The sequence below is a fragment of the Bacillus rossius genome, chromosome 13 (genome assembly GCF_032445375.1).
Source record: "Bacillus rossius redtenbacheri isolate Brsri chromosome 13, Brsri_v3, whole genome shotgun sequence".
Lineage (NCBI taxonomy): Eukaryota > Metazoa > Arthropoda > Insecta > Phasmatodea > Bacillidae > Bacillus > Bacillus rossius.
In genome coordinates this window covers 33,157,517-33,174,503 of record NC_086340.1, presented here as the reverse complement: position 1 = coordinate 33,174,503, position 16,987 = coordinate 33,157,517, and the positions used below count along the sequence as shown (strand labels likewise).

General features: G+C 35.9%; 1 protein-coding gene across 1 annotated transcript; it reads left to right on the top strand.

Annotated features, from left to right (window-relative positions):
- The first annotated feature begins 651 nt into the window (after positions 1-651).
- Positions 652-16,483, top strand: LOC134538040 (uncharacterized abhydrolase domain-containing protein DDB_G0269086-like). Its single transcript, XM_063379013.1, has 3 exons — positions 652-803; positions 5,321-6,430; positions 15,279-16,483. The coding sequence occupies exons 2-3, from the start codon at positions 5,384-5,386 to the stop codon at positions 16,125-16,127; spliced, it is 1,896 nt and encodes a 631-aa protein (XP_063235083.1). The 5' UTR covers positions 652-803; positions 5,321-5,383; the 3' UTR covers positions 16,128-16,483.
- Positions 16,484-16,987: the final 504 nt, after the last annotated feature.

Here is a 16,987-nt window from a genome sequence, read left to right as displayed (position 1 = left end):
ATGGGCATTTACGGATTGTTTGTAGCCAAAATCAGTATGTCTATAGACATGTGCAGTCTTTCATAACAACATTTATATCAGAAATAAAAATAATAATTAGAATAAAAATATTTATATACAAAAACAGTTAAATCTATGGACGTTTCGCCACACAACGATGATAGGCTATATACATATAATTTACTTCCATTAAAGTCATATCTTGTAATGTTAATTTAAGTTTGAAATTAACGAAATTGCGTAAATAAAAGAAGTATCTATTCATCTATTTATACTACAGTATTAAATCATGCGGAAACCTTCAACTCACAAGTTCGCTGCTACCAACCCGGAAAAACACCGCTTTCGTTTAACTTCGGAACTGTACTTTCTAAGTAGAGTAACGATTTTTTCCGTGTATATAAATGTACTTCACCTGACACAATCACACACTCGCCTTATAATTTCCTAGATCTGCGAAACAAAATAAAAGTGCGGTTGCTAAAATTGATTAATCTCAGGTAGCTATCAAAAATATTATATTACATACTTTAAACCACAGATTGACAAAATTGTAAAAGACAAATTTATAAAGACATAGAGAATAAAAACGAGTAAATATTTAATCCCTTTAAACAAACAAATTCACAAGTTGAATAAAAGTTTTTTTTTTTTTAAATTTGTAATCATTTGTTTATTTATCTTTTCATGCTTTCAGACAAAAAGGTTTTTTATAAATATTTATTCTTATACAAGTCTTATTATCTTAAAAGTTTTTAAGTGATTCATTTTATATTTTATGGAAATCACCCTACATCAAACAAGTATGTATTTTTATATAAGTTATCATGTTTTTATCAATTTTACTTTAGCGTAGGCAAAGTGTTTATTTTTGTAGATAGCCATAAATTATTAACCAACAATAAAGGATAAAAGAAATTTATCTGTTAACTGTTAACCTCAAAACAGATACGTGAACATAACAAACTTAAAAGCATTTTCTATGAAATTAAATTCATTATTTTTATACAGACGTTTCTTACACCGTTCATTTCCATTTTTTAACCTTATAACTGTTTCATGGTATTAAAGTAAGTCACTAAGCCACTTTCGTATTAGGAGTGTTGGATAAACGACATTAAAAACGTATATGCTTAAGTTATTTATGTTTTTTTACTAGAGTAACTGTTTCTGGTGAATAGGTGAAATATAAATAAAGTTAAAGTTTTTAAGTGATAATAAAAAGATTTATTATAAATAAAATACTATAAGAAATATGTAATGTATTTTTAACTTTGTTGGCCTAACCTAATCCACCTGTAACTTTGGTAACTATTCCCTTATTATCCAAAAGCACGTACTCTAGAAAATTTACCTTTTTCCTTCTCTATAAGGGGTTTACTTTGGGCTCTTTATACCAAAGATGCAGACTATCAGTACGACGATCTCTATTTACACATTTAAACGGCACGATTACCAGATTAAACAATACTAGAATCAAGAAAATATTATTAATTGGCCACGTGTTTGTTAATGATAACATCGTTTCAAAAACTATTTAAATACGCCACATGTAATCAAACTTTGCGCAGTTCATCGCATTTTCTGGAGTAAATATGTTTCCACTATTTGTGTATTATTACTTCCAAGAAATGTCAACTAAAGACGTAAAGAGTCCCTCAAACACCTCACCCCCCCCCCCCCCCCCCACCCCCCCCACCAAATACACAAATACACAAATATAACTTGTTCAATCCAAGAAAAAGTTTTAAAATATTTATTTTTAAGGAAGTAACTTTGTTAACAGATGTAGATTCCGATTCATACTTACTACCTAGTGCAAGGTATCTTTGGTAATTTAGGTCAGCTTCATCGAAAATATGTCGCAATCTTGTTGTTTATATTGAGGATGACAATGAAATTTTACAACACAATACCACTTTTACTTTAAAATTCCTTACACAGAAGGAAATAAAAGAAGCTTTTAGTGAGTGCATAATATGACCAAAACGCAAGTGTTCTATTTAAGTTTTGCCTTTTCTCTTGATTGAGCAGGAATGATGGTGGATGATGCTTTCCAAACTATTTTTATTCAGAAGGTGATAGTTATCGAACGTCGCGGCTTTTTATAACGGAAATAAAAATCAGAAAACATTTTTTTTGACACACTACACACTCCATAAATTTATCCTGATGGGATGGTTTCTTTATTTCCACTAGTATGTGAAATATAATAGTTCTTGCATTACTATACCTGCATCGGACATCACGGTTTCGGGAAACGAAAAAAAATAAAAATAAATTTAAAAATATTTTTAAGTACTGCAGACATCCCCTAAATTTACTCTGAAAAAATGGTTTTTTTTTTTTATTCCTACTGGTTCGTGAAAAATAACAGTTTAAATCTTACATTAAAATCTTGCATTAAAATGTGTTTTCACACTGCCGCCGCCATTAATGGTTTACCCACGATCGTTTATTTCTTTTTTTTTTTAGCAGAATCGTAGCCAACTATGGAGAATTAAATATACGCTAATTCTTCCGTTTCATGTATTTAAGTTTATCCCTGGATCCTGAAGGCTTGGTCCTGATGGCGTGTTGGTGTTGGCTTAATCCTGTGGTACATGAATGCAGTACGTCGGAAGATACTGTAGAAAAAAATATTGTTAAATAATTATGAATTATGATCGTAAGTAGAATAAAAAAGGATTTTTTCAACTAAAAACATAATTCTTTCTTGTTTCCCAAATTTATTTTATGTGCAGTATCTTCCGACGTACTGAATTAAAACAGCAAGCATCATGTACCGCAGGATGAAGCCAGCAGGATCATGCCATCAGGATCATGCTTTCAGGATTCAACGATAAACTTGGATGCATGAAATACCAGCCATAACAAACACAGAATATACGAAGGCTGTAATCAAATAATTCCCGGAACTACTACTTCAGTGCACAGCACGTATTCCTCACAGAAGTGAATGACTTTACGATTTCATTCAAATTTTAAATTTGTTTGTCACAACGTGACGTTAAACAATACGTACTTTAAATCTAATGTAACAAAAAAATATTTCGTAATACAATTACTTATTCTAATAAAACAACAATCATGAAATACAAACATTAAAAATTCCTAACAACTGCAGTCGTTACTTAAACGATTTTCATTATTCCAACAACACCTGCATTGTCTAAAGTTCTCCAAAATAAAATTTAAATACCCCACATGGGTAAACATAAAAATTAATATCGGTTAATACATAGGTATGTTATGTTAGCTGTAAACTGTTATTTTTTTATAAACCAGTAGGAATTAAGAAAACATCCTTCCGAGGTTATTTCAGGAACGTCTATCGTATATGGCCAACATATATTCCTCCTATTTATCGCGGGTATACAATGAATGGCGGCGGCAGCGTAAAACTACAGGTATTGTTTTGTAAGATATAAAATTTTAATATTTTTACAAACTAATAGGATTTGCAAAATGATTTTTGAACCTTTTTTTTTCGTTCTGAAAAATAGTGACGTCCGTTAATTACCAAAAAGAGTTTCAATGTTGCTCCATAAACCATTTTATACATTCCACTCTGTCATTATTCCAAATTACAGATAGGGTAGGTCAAATAAAAAATACTTTTGTCTCTTTTTCTACTTCAAAAAATATTCTGGATGTTTATTTGATGTTAAGCTCACCATGTACTGCACAGTACAACTTTATTCACAGCAACTTGGACACAAAGACTGTTCTTGCTTTGAAGCGTAAGTTAAAAATATATTTTTAACAACTGTCACGATTAGATTGTGGAGCACAACTGACGTGATACTTCTCCGTCCGGTGAAACCTGCAGCATCTGGCCTGAGCCCCGGACCTCAGCTCCTTCCTGTCAGCTGACAGTTCGCTCAAGTAGTCATTAAGTTCTGTCAGTTGCTGTCGCCGTACTGAAGAGAGAGCTTCCTTTCATTTTTAGAAGCGTACAGATTCCATCCCGAGCTGAATTATAACTCGAAAACAGCGACATTTTTTTTATTCGCAACCGTCATTAATTAACATAAAAACTGGCTTGACGTTGAATTATAGAACAATCTGTATAAATATATGTACTTGTTCCCAGAAGTAACATCACAAGAGCTGTATCAATTGAAGTTAAGTTTGCAGGTATATGAGTAAACGAATTTGTGTACTTCTCGCGTATTTTTATGTAAACAAACATCATTAATTCGACAGGCGTTTTGTTATATCTGACAAAATTCAGCAATTAAAAAACACAAAATATATTAAGTTAATTTTTTTACAAAAATAACATATTAGTTGGAAATGTATATATTTTTCACAGGTTTACAAGTATGCATATTTCAACGATATTAATTTTTGAAATAAAGGTAGGGACCTAAGTATATTAACATAAATCTGTGTGTTTGTTATAATTGAGTGTAAATATTTGCTATGTTCAAATATAAATTTATGCTAGGTTTGATTTTGTTTAATTTTATATGGTTGATACAATTTGCAGAGGTCAAAAATTGTACATGTCTGAACTGCTCTTGTACACAAGGACAAGTGAAGTATGCGACATCGCAAGTACATGGCTGTGGTCTTGATTCAGACATATTCTTGGTTGAAAGTCTTACATGTCTTTAGAGTGTTCCATTAGAAAATAAATATTAAAATAAAACGTTAGTGAAATACAATTCTTTGTAGACTATTTTTGCTTTAAGCGTGCACACAAAATCTAAAAACCTTGGTGACTTACAAATTGTTCCTTTTAATTAAAAATAACATACTAATCTTAGTTTGCAGTAACTGACGAACCATTTTTTTTTGTAATTATTTGCTTTGAAATATTATTACGTTTGAAACCTTCCTAAAGTGTACACACATGTGTGTGTATATGTGTGTGTGGGTGCGATTTGTGTTTGCCTTCATACGTCAAAAGTTGATGGATCCCTTTCTAACAACTGTAAATTGCATGAAATTTTTCCCAACCTTGGGTCACTTCGGAATTAAGTACACATAAATAAATTATGTAATCACATAAAATGTTTTAGTCTTGCCACAACCATATTATATGAAAATTCATTTTAATCAAAAACAGTTCATGTATGGTCAAAACGTATGTAATGCATGATCAATAACCATCGAAATATGTCCAGTAAAATATATATTTAAAGTAAACATTTCGTAGTAAAATTAATAAAAGAAAACATTTTACTGAGTTGCGTGTTAAAAATAGTATTATATATTAGTTGTTCAGTATCCTGTACTACATGATTTATAATTTTTTAAATAAAATAAATGTAAATTATTTTAAAATATACAGTCAATTTTTTTGTTGCAGGAAAGGAAAACAATTTCATACTAATACAACTTAAAATTACAAAAGTGAGAACTTGCATATAAAATGCAAAACGATACAGCTTTAAACAGCAAAAGAAATTCTGTGAAACGGGACAGAAGCAATGTCTTGCTAACCATACTGATGAAACTTGGCCTTGATGAAGGCCAGGAAAAACAGGACAAAATAACCCTCGCCGAACTGAAGAGATATAGGCAGCAAGTCACCCAAATTGCGAGATGTCTTCCGCAGAACTGCCCATACTGCGTGATTACAGAGGCCAGTTTGTTAGATGGGACCAGGACATTCAAGATCCTGAAACATCTGAACAGTATCGAAGCCTCGGTCAGAAGAGAGGAGGAAAGGGCGATCCAAAAAGGAACCGAAGAAGATGAATGCCCGGAAACTGACGAGGCGCCCTCGGAGAACATTGTCGCAGCCGTCGCACCCGTGGTGCAGTCAGCGAGACCGGGCAGCGCAAGAAGACCACCGCCGACGAAGCAAGTAGTGGATAGAAGAGAAGTGTACAAGAAACGCGAAGTGAGCAAAGTGCAGACTTCAGCTCCCAAGTCCCGACAAGAGAGAACAGCGGTGAAAGAGGGCGTGACCTCGAAGAGGACAGTGAGGACCGTGATGGCAGAGAAGTTGGAGGATGAGTCGCAAGGAGGAGAGGAAGAGCTCGCCCTGTACAGGCCAGCTGGAACAGGCGTGCCCGAGGACAGGACGTCGAAGGTGTACCAGGAGATCGACACGAACATCACGCCGGAGTCCCTGCAGAGGGAGCACGCCTTCCTGCAGCACGAGGTGATCCGGCTGAGGGACGTGCTGCAGGACGCCGTCAACGAGCTGAGCAGGCGCGCCGGGAAGGGCGTGCCCGCGCGCCCAGGGGTCGAGTGCGGCGGGCGCACGGCGGCCCCCCAGGCCCAGCTCGACGAGTGCATCAAGCAGCTGTCCAACGTGCGGCGCTTCCTGGACGAGTGCGCCGGCTCGGACGGCTTCTCCAAGCTGATGGAGCTGCTGCAGCATCCCGCGCGCTGCTGCGACCTGGACGACGAGATGTTCCACATCCACGGCTTCCTCGGGGGCGTCCCCATCGTCGTTAACCTGGACCCGGTACGAGCCCTTCCGCACACCTGTGTGGAGGTCAGGCGGTGTCCACGTGTCCATGTTGGTTAGACACCCAAAACATTACCTGAAGTGTAGTGATTGCGTTGTGGACTTTTCTTTATGGAAGTGATTGTGTTTAAAGACAGAGATACTAACCCCATCAGTGTGGTTAAGCACCATTTCCGCAATGTTTTGGTCGGAACAATATGGCGATGTTAAAAAAGTGACTTCAATTACGTCACAGCATGCCGTCTCCAGACAATTCCTAACTCTATAGAATGCGTGTGAGTGAGGCACAGCCAAATATATTTAACAACTTCCCTGGCCGCAGAATTTTTCTTCAAGTTAGTTAGGTCACATTTTTACCTCGCCATAGCCGTATTATAATGCCAAAAAATAATCCCTCAGTAGTGCTTGACAACGTCTGATGATAGTCACTTTCACAACCTACAGTCATTTCAATCTGGGTCCACTATTCAAAATCAATACTTCTTCCAACGATTTGGGCGTCTATCTAACATAGTACAAACAATGAGCTGAAAAATATAATGGTCCTAACATTGTTGCTATCTAATAATTCAGATGTGGCCAGCTCCAGTCTATGCTAGTTAAAAATGTTCACTGTGTTAAGTTAAAAGAGCGATGGAACAGATGTTTTCAACACAGTTGTTGTTAAACAGGGCTGCGCCGAGTCGGCACTACATGGTTCCGCAGAACCGCTCACTATCTGTCTCTGCCGGTCCTTACGAACAACGTATATCCATCGAGCCGGCTGAAAAGACTTTTCGCCCGCACTATACACTTTATATATCTTATATTCAATTATTTTCTGTATAAATTCCTACATTGAAGTTTCTATTATATTTTATATATTGTGTATCTACTATACTAGCTGCCCGACCCGGCTTCGCTCGGCTATAATAATGGAAAAAAATTAAGCCACATTTCCCATTTACAGTAATGGTAAATTAAAAAAAAAATCAGTGAAAATTTATTACAATGCTGTATAATGTACCGGAGAGAAAATGAATAGCACCGATGGTTTCCCGACTCGTGCACGCAACGTACAACTGATGTACCCGTACTTCGCTACGGCAGTCTACAGGAAGATCACTCTTGCGCTGCTCATTATACATGCCCCTCCTTGTGGGTACGCCACTGCCGCGCGATGCCCGCAGAAGGCATGAACAATGCAAAATCCTGTTCTCATGCAGACAAAGTACCCACTGTTGCCTGGTTTTAACCACCCATGGGATCTAATTTTCGGAAAATGTCATCCTGCGTAACATAAGGAACATTACTGTGAAGTTTCAAGTCTGTAAAATATATATACTTGAAAAAAAGGGCAATTTTTGATATTTAAAGTAGCCGCAAAATTTCAACGGTGATGAGGACTGCACTAACAATGAAATAGTCGTTGCCATAGAGACGAATGAAGCATCAACAAAGCAACAGCCGTTGCCATGGTGATTTCCTACCAAAAACTGGAAATTTTGATATATTACGCCCCCGAAACTCCTCTTGGGATCGGATTTCCGCAGAATCCGTTCTTTGTGAGCGTCTACATCACAAAATAAGTAACTATGCTAAATTTCAAGTCAACCGGGTGTATAGTTTTAGAGATCTCGTGATGAGTGAGTCAGTGAGTGGTATTTCGCTTAATAAACTTCTAGCGCCTGCAGCATTGTCAACACACACTTCGTACGTGAACTGCATGTCGTATCTAACCCCCTCCAACGCATTTGATTCTAAATTGGACTTTTAGTAAGGATCCCTAATGTTATTGATAATATAATATAGTCCATAGCCTTCCTCGATAAATGTACTATCCATCACTGAAAGAATTTTTCAAATCAGACCAGTGGTTCCTGAGATTAGCGCGTTCAAACAAACAAACAAACAAACAAACAAGCTATTCAGCTTTATAATATTAGTATAGATTAGATGTTTGACGTAGCGAGACCGGGATTGGAATGCACTGTTTTTTTTTTTTTTTACTTTTGCATGTTTATTTCTCATACTCTTAGTTTAGCAATTAGATTTATATATCAACTAGCGGACCCAACAGACGTTGTTTTGTTCAAACGTTTTAAATTTGAAAATTTACAGGAAATTTCCCTGAATATAATCGCAGCACCATCTGCCGGGTCGAACTGAAATAAAAATAAAATATTTTTGAATATTCGATAACGCGACCACAGCGCTTCCGACCGGATCCTATGTAAAACATCAAACGTTCAACAACAACATTAATTTAATTAATTAATTAATTACAAATATTATTTATCGGCTTGAATTGTGAATCTAAACAATTTTTAAATCCACCTGAACACACACTTTAAAGTGGACCCGACAGACGGTGTCCTGTTCAAACATTGTAAATCCAAAAATCATAATTTAAAAAAAAAACTATAAATTAAAAAATACAAAACTTCAATTTTAAATATACTTTAAACTATTATTACTATAAGTAATTTAAATTATATAAATGTTATAATTTATTTTACAAACTTATTTTTTTATTTTCAAAGAGACATCAATACGTCATAAGTTGCATAGAATAAATGAGAACTAACAATTTAAAATTGTAGGTTAAATTGATTGTTATTGAATGCACGTCTATACATAATTAAAAGTAATGAAAAATCGTGTTAAATACTCACTTTGATACTCCACCTTACATATTTTGCACAATGTATATTTTTTATTACATTTTAATAAGTAGAATAAAATGAGAACGGAAAATTTAAATTTGGAGGTTAAGTTGATTAATATTGAATTCACGTGTATACATAATTAAAATCACGAAAAATCATGTAAAATACTCACTTCAATACTGCACCTCACAAATTTGCACCTATATTTTTAATTACACTTTAAAATGTTATTTCAATAAATAAAAATATAATAATCTCAATAACCAATTCTATTTTAATTTTAATGTAATAACAAAATTCATAAAATCCATCCAAAGATTAACAACAACACATAAATAAATACACAACACACACATATATATACTGAAAACCTAAACCATTCAAAGATCAACAACAATTTATAAATAAAAAATTAACTAAATAAACATTTTCCAGTGGACCAAATTGTGAATCTAAACCATCCTCAAATCCCCGTGAACTCACACAAAAAATTTCATCAAAATCGGTCCAGCCGTCTAGGAGGAGTTCAGTGACATACACACGCACACAAGAAATATATGTATATAAAGATGGATAGTGTTTTATTCTATTAAAAAAAAAACGAATCTTTATCTAGCATTACCAATTGTAAAAAATATTAAAAATATTGTAAAAAAATATAAGTGTAACTTCCGAACCCAGTGTCGGGGAAGTTTTTTTCAGTGCCTGGGGTAGGTATTTACATAGGAAATTAGTAGTATATAATAGTTCCTCCGGAGCCAGGGTCCAGGGGGAGGTGCCTGGGGTGCCCACCGCCATCTTGAATTGTGACGTCACGGCGGCCATCTTGGATGGTTGTGATCTTAACCTTAGACCTTGACCTCGAAATTTGACCCACAAAACCTGTCAGAATTCGCCAAAATGGGCAAAATTTGCCCAAAATTCCTCAAAATTCGTCAAAATTTCCATTTTTTAGGAAAACAATTCCGCCAAAAAATCTCAAAAAATTCCACAGTTTAAAAATTAGGATTTCGAAAATCCTCAAAAGTCACTTTACCTTATAAACCACGAAAATTCCTAAAAGTTGCTTAAAAGTCCTAAGAGCTAGCCACTTTAAGCCGCCGAGGTCATTACCTTGAAAATTAGGATGCCATGACCGCCATTTTGAGTTATGACGCCACCGTTGCAATTATCGTTACGCCCGCCATCTTTAAAATCTTTATTTATTATCCTATTTTAATGAAAAAAGTTTTTAAATTTATAAAAAATTAGATCAATAAAATTTTAATAAAAAAATAATTAAAAAACAAACATTTACGACACGGAGCTCGAAGTACTCGTTTCGAACCTGGCGAGGGAAAAAAAATAAAAATGGCTACCGATCCTTCCCCCGTGGTGGCTACAGGTAGACTGACCCCCACCACTTCATTAATAGCATATATATAGTCAGTTAGCATGACGTCATGTACGCCATCTTGTCTTCGTTGCTGGAAGTCATCATCATGTTATCATCTGCTAGAGTGCGCTGACACCATGTTAGTTTAATTCGTACCCGCTCGAGTGCAGTAATCATTTATTATTGCTGTGACACCCGCCATCTTGACATTTCGACGCCATTTTAAAAATCCGTAATTTTAATGCTAGAGATGCTGGAAAAAGTTCAAAATTCATTAAATAAATTGGCAATAAAAATACTGAATGAATAGATCGATTCCTGTCCTTCGTTCGATCCCTAGATGATGCAAAACATTTAATTTTATGTAAATAATAATTTTAATAAATAATGATCAAAGTCCTAAAAGAAGCATAGGTTCCAAATCAACCATCATCCTAGAAACCATTACGACTGCCATCTTGTAATCGTGTAGTTATTTAGCTAGAAATTCGGGAAAAATTCCAAAATTCACCGAAATAATCACACATTACTTTACATGTTGAATCTATATTTGGTTCGACCCCTGGGCGATACAAAAAAATATATGTAAAAATACCTCAAAAATTACAGGTTCGAAAATAAAACACTGTAAGTTCTTTCTCAAACATAATATTTATTACATAATTTCTATTCTACTACAGAATCAGTTTCGAAAGCCAACAATCTTATAATCATAAGTTCCGAATCGGTGTAAAATGACTAATTCTTAGCTCCAATCGGTTTATACTAGACAGAGACCAACCAGATCCTTTACTGACATAGCCCTCCTCTTCTTCCTCTTCTTAACAGAGTTTCTGGATACCGTGTTTATGAGTTTGCTTCACATCGTCAGAACTGTAAATTACTGCAGCCGAAGTCTTGAATGCACATTTATTCTCTTTGTCATCTAATGGACAGGTGCGCAACAAATAAAATTTCTAAAAGGGGGGGGGGGGGGGGGCAATATACCTATTTATAAAGAATTATCGATGCGGGGGTCATCCCCCGGGAAAATTTGTATTTCAAGGTGGAAAATGGTGCTATTGAAGCAGTTTTATATTTCTAAAAATTGATTACTCAGCACTTTCTTTGCCCCCGTTTGCCCCCACTTCAAGATTTCAGAGGGGGGGGGGGCAAAATACCCATGCCCCCCCTCCCTTTTGTTGCGCCCCTGCTAAGAAATTGGCTTTCCATATATACAGTCCAACCACAAGTTATATTTCAAAGGTCCGTTTGTTGCTACGTCATCAGTAAGCTGATTGATTATGTTCTGTCTAATATCGTCAAGAAAATTACAAATGTTTTCGACTCACTTAATGTATTTAGATAATAGTCCTTCAATGTTCCACTAAATGCAGACTGCGCCAAGTAGAAGCCATTATCATTCACCTGTAGAACACCGATAACAGTCTTAGGTTTAGTTCCATGTCCAGACGCCATACCTATCGGTTGCTGCTCGTCCGTTTTTTTGCCTGTACACTCACGAGCCTTCAACCTAAACCGAGGAGTCGAAATTTCTGCAGGTAGTTCAGCTGTAGGCGCACAGACTTTAACGTTTCATTTTTTCGCATGTCGTCGCAAACTATGAATTCGAGTAAACCATTCATGACACTCATCGCAGCGAAACTTTACACGAGAAGGATTCTTCTTGTATTTTCTCCGCTCATGCCTTCGTGCATCATGGGAAAATGCGAACGACATATCACAGTAGCCGCAAGGATACCGTGCTGATGTAGACGAACCTTCCAGACCCAAACCAGATGTCTATGTTACTGCAATTCTACCATTTCCAGGCATACTCTTATGCACATCAATCATTTGTTGTTGCGCCGAAACCTTTACTTTCTGTCGCACAGCTGGTCCTTTGCGTATCTTCATGTGCGTTTTCATATTATCTTTTCTGGCAAACTGCTTATGACATTTCTCACAAACAAACATTTTACGATATAGGTTCTTGGCACATTCGCTCTTCTCGTGTCGTCAAGCATTGCTGTTGTTTAAAAAACATTCTGTCGCAGTAACAGCACCGATGTTCGTTAGTTGTTGTCAAATCAGCAACTATTGAAGTCTCCATCGAGGACAAAACATCGTCCGTCAAGGTTTCCTGTACAGCCAACACTACAAGAATTAAAGTCTCTTCTGCTGGTGGTATCGTGACTGTTGAAGTCTCCTCCAGTGTTGACGTCGTCGTTGCCAACAGGATCTGCTCCACCATCGTCATCGTTGACGTCATGGTTCCCGTAGTCGATGGTACAACGTCCATCTAGTTCATCGGTAAAGTCGGTACAGATGCCATCGAGTTCGCACGAACAAGTAATTACGCGACTTATGCACCAGATGAAACAAACGAGGTGATCCTTACACCGTCGGCGACAGTAACAAACTGAGTGACCTGCTGTCTAGGACTCGCTTATATACATGCACCAGATGGAATAAATAATACGCTAGTCAAATCAAGAACAATTTACTATAATACAAGAGTCAAAACCACATTAAAAATAGAAGCACTATCAACAAAAAGGAAGCACCGTCAACGAAAAGGCAGCACATTTGGAAGCACCGTCAACGGAAAGGCAGCACATTTGGAAGCACCGTCAACGAAAAGGCAGCACATTTGGAAGCACCGAATACGAAAAGGCAGCACATTTGAAAGCACCGACAACGAAAAGGCAGCACCATCATCTAAAAGGTAGCACATTTGGAAGCACCGGTAACGAAAAGGCAGCACATTTGGAAGCACCGCCAAAGAAAAGGCAGCACATTTGGAAGCTCCGACAACGAAAAGGCAGCACATTTGAAAGCACCGACAACGAAATGGCAGCACCATCATCGAAAAGGCAACACATTTGTCATTGGCTCCAATATTCATTGGTTCCATCGGTCTATTGATTCCATCAGTCTAGTGACTCCATCAGTCATTGGCTCCTACAGTCATTGGCTCCAACTGTCTTTTGTCTCATCAACTCCAAATATATTTGGCTAGAATTCTACGAGTCTAAGAGACTATGAGGCCACAAGGCTACGAGTCTTAAAGGATCGAGCTGGTTACGAGTTATACATGGCTACGAGACTGCATGGCTAAAAGAGAAAATATTACGAATATTTTTTAACTCATTGTATCCAGCATTGAATAGTTTACAACGCAGCATTTTAAAGCTTAAAACGAATTTCATGTTATATGCCAACTAAGGTAATTATTGAATCTTTTTGACCTTCAAACACAATTTTCCATCTCTTGCACTAATAACGTGGTCGTATAAATTTTTTCTTTACACCAAGGTTTAAGATAATATTAAGATGGTTTAAAATAAATTCAAACGGAATTAATATACTAAGAAAGTTTTGAATTTTTTTTAACCCATTTTAAAAACATAATTCGTTTAATCTAAAACTTTTTCATCCAAAGATTCAAATAAAGGTTATAATTCAAACAACAAATTATAACGAAAATGATAGTATACTCTTTTAAAAAAAATGATATTTGTTTTACTTTCAAATCTGGTTATTTATACCACTTGCAGTAATGGTTGAGTAGACAAACTCTGTGAAGTTCATTTATCACAGGGTTATTGAATCTCAGACAATTTTTCTAATCCGTTTTGTAGTTACAAAGGGACGTTCACTGCAGTACAAGTGTTTGAAATTTTTTCCTAAAACAAACGATGTGAATAATTTAAACTATTGTAATCCTTTTGGATCTGGTTTACTTGAATTATATGCTAGCGCAATGCACATTAATAACTAACGATGAAAATAATGTTTTATAAATAAAGTGAAACCAAATTTAAAAATTATTATGTCTTTACAAGTACTTCAGTGGTGACTTAATTATCCCACACACATCCTCACACCTTCTGGAGTAGCGCATTTCTGAACATATCATTTATAAAAATTATACGTTTTGGCATTCCCTGTCAATCAATGTTCAGCAATTTTAGAACCACCCAAACACATAATACTTTTTTCTGTCTTACTTCAGTGGACCTAATAGAAAACATTTGTAATTGATCCCTTTATATAGTTATAAAACAAAACTTATGTGTAAACATTTCTGTTAAGTTTTGACTTCTTAAATTCATTTACATAAAGCTCTGCTCATCCTCGATTTGAGTTATTATTTTATGGCTTATTTTTATATAGGTCTTTAACTACAGATGTTCCACTATATATGAATTTATTTGTTTTATGTTTTGTTGCAATGTAGCAAATTTCCACATGTATGTTAAATGTAATTTTATATATGAAAAATTCATAAAACAATCATAAATAAATTTTTTAAAGTAATTTTTTCGTAGTCAATAAACAAAATAACCTTTTTTAAGATTTAAAAGTTGAGAATGTCTAGAAAATTGTATGGTCCTAATTTAGGGACATGTTCAGGAAAATCAAAAGTGAGAAAAAAATTTAATGTAAAGAGTGATACAGAGAATTGGGTAAGAACATTCTATATAAATAAATAAAACAAACCAATTGTGATAGTAATAGTTTTAATAGTAATCAATACTTATTAAAATATATTTATAATGTTTACTTTCTCAAGCTCTGCGAGCAACGAAACATAGGTTTACAATGATTGTACTCTTTAATTTCTTTTAACCATTTTCTACTCTGAATTATGATTTAAGCTAGTATTCTTCTCGCCATTTTTATACAACACAACTTTTAAAATTGTACACCTATTGTCATTAATATGATTTATACATTACATTCTATTTTCAAATATTCAATAATTGTTAATATTCTGAAAAGCAAAACCTTTTGGTGTAACCATTCACACGTGTAAAAATAGTGATTTATGTTTTAGGAAGGAAAGCTTGATCGAAGGCGCAAGCCATCGAAAGGAGACAAGGTTTTAGAACCGCCACCGGTCCCTGAGCCGGTGGAACCCGAGCCGGTAGAACCTGAGCCGGAGGAACCAGAACCGGTGGAACCTGAGCCGGAGGAACCAGAACCATTGGAACCTGAGCCGGTGGAACCTGAGCCGGTTGAACCAGAACCATTGGAACCTGAGCCGCTGGAACCTGACCCACTGGAACCTGAGCCGGTGGAACCTGAGCCGGAGGAACCTGAACCGGTGGAACCTGAGCCGGAGGAACCAGAACCGGTGGAACCTGAGCCGGTGGAACCTGAGCCGGTGGAACCTGAGCCGCAAGAACCTGAACCTGAGCCACGCGCCTCTGAGCCGCTGCCACCTGAGCCGGCTGCTCTTCCACCAGCAGACGGGGTTCACAGGTTGAAAGGCTCGCCCAGCAAGGGAATGCCTTATTACCCGACCGTGAAGTCGCTGCCCCAAGCCGACAAATATATGGAAGGTGATGCGAAGGAGGAACTGATGGCGCTTGACAAGAACGTGTTAGCTCTGGCTGCCGTCGCCGCACCCTGCTGCAGACAGACCTTCCTGGACGAGTCTTCTGACGAGGAGCTTCCGTACAGCGTGAGTCTGATGTCACTTCCATTAGACAAGTCGGATTACGAGGATATCAGAGCTAGAATAAAGAAGAACCAGAAAGCAGACAAAGACGTCCATCACTTGCATCCGAAGACCGAAAACTCGGACAACTTAATCGATAACAGTTTTGGTTTGAAGCAAGGAGAGAAAGAGAACGGTGTTTGTGCAGAACTCTCACCGTTGCCTGAGTCCAACAGTCAATGAAACTGAGACTACAAATAATCTACATTATGAACTGAGTTACTTGGAATAAAACAACTTAGTGCGGATCCATTCATACACTTAATAATTACTTTTATATAAATTATTTAGTAAAATGTTTATGCAATAAGCATATTATGTGCAAGTCTGTATAAACCAAACACAAAATATTCTTTTAAAAATTAGTGTGTGTAAAATCGAAATTTGTTTACTTGTAGTTCTGGCACTATCTGTGTTAAAACAGAAATAATCTATAAACAAATAACTAGCGGTTGAACATTCTCGAGAATATTTCTTTCTTCAATACAATGATTTATTCATTTTGTATGTACTGCTAAAAACACGACCAGTGAATAACAGTCTTCTTGTGCTCATATTCCTTCAAAATTCAAAATTTTAAATTGGTCAGTGTCTTTTATTTTATTAACGTTAACATGGTTTTTAATACAGGATCTTAGCAAAAAAGTGTGATTTTTGTATGTATAAGTAATTTTTTTGTTTTCATCGGTTATGTCGAATTTCAGCCAACTTGTTTTAACTTGAATTTGCTTATTATTTTTTATATGTTTCAATGCCTACTTTTAACGCTAGCAAATAATTTTTGTTTTCAATACATTCAAATCAGTATATTGATACAAGTAAGTTAATTTCAAAGATAGGATCCATTCAATATAGAAAGTTTTTAAATTGAATTGAATTTCAAACACTTTAAGTACCTACTTAAACTTTTTCAGTTAGTATAATTTATTGAAATTATTATATAATTGTAATATATCGACGATTTCTTACCGCAATATGATTGATAAATATAAACAGTTAACTGGTCCCGCCAAAATGGCTTTCTACTGTACTCACATTGGTTG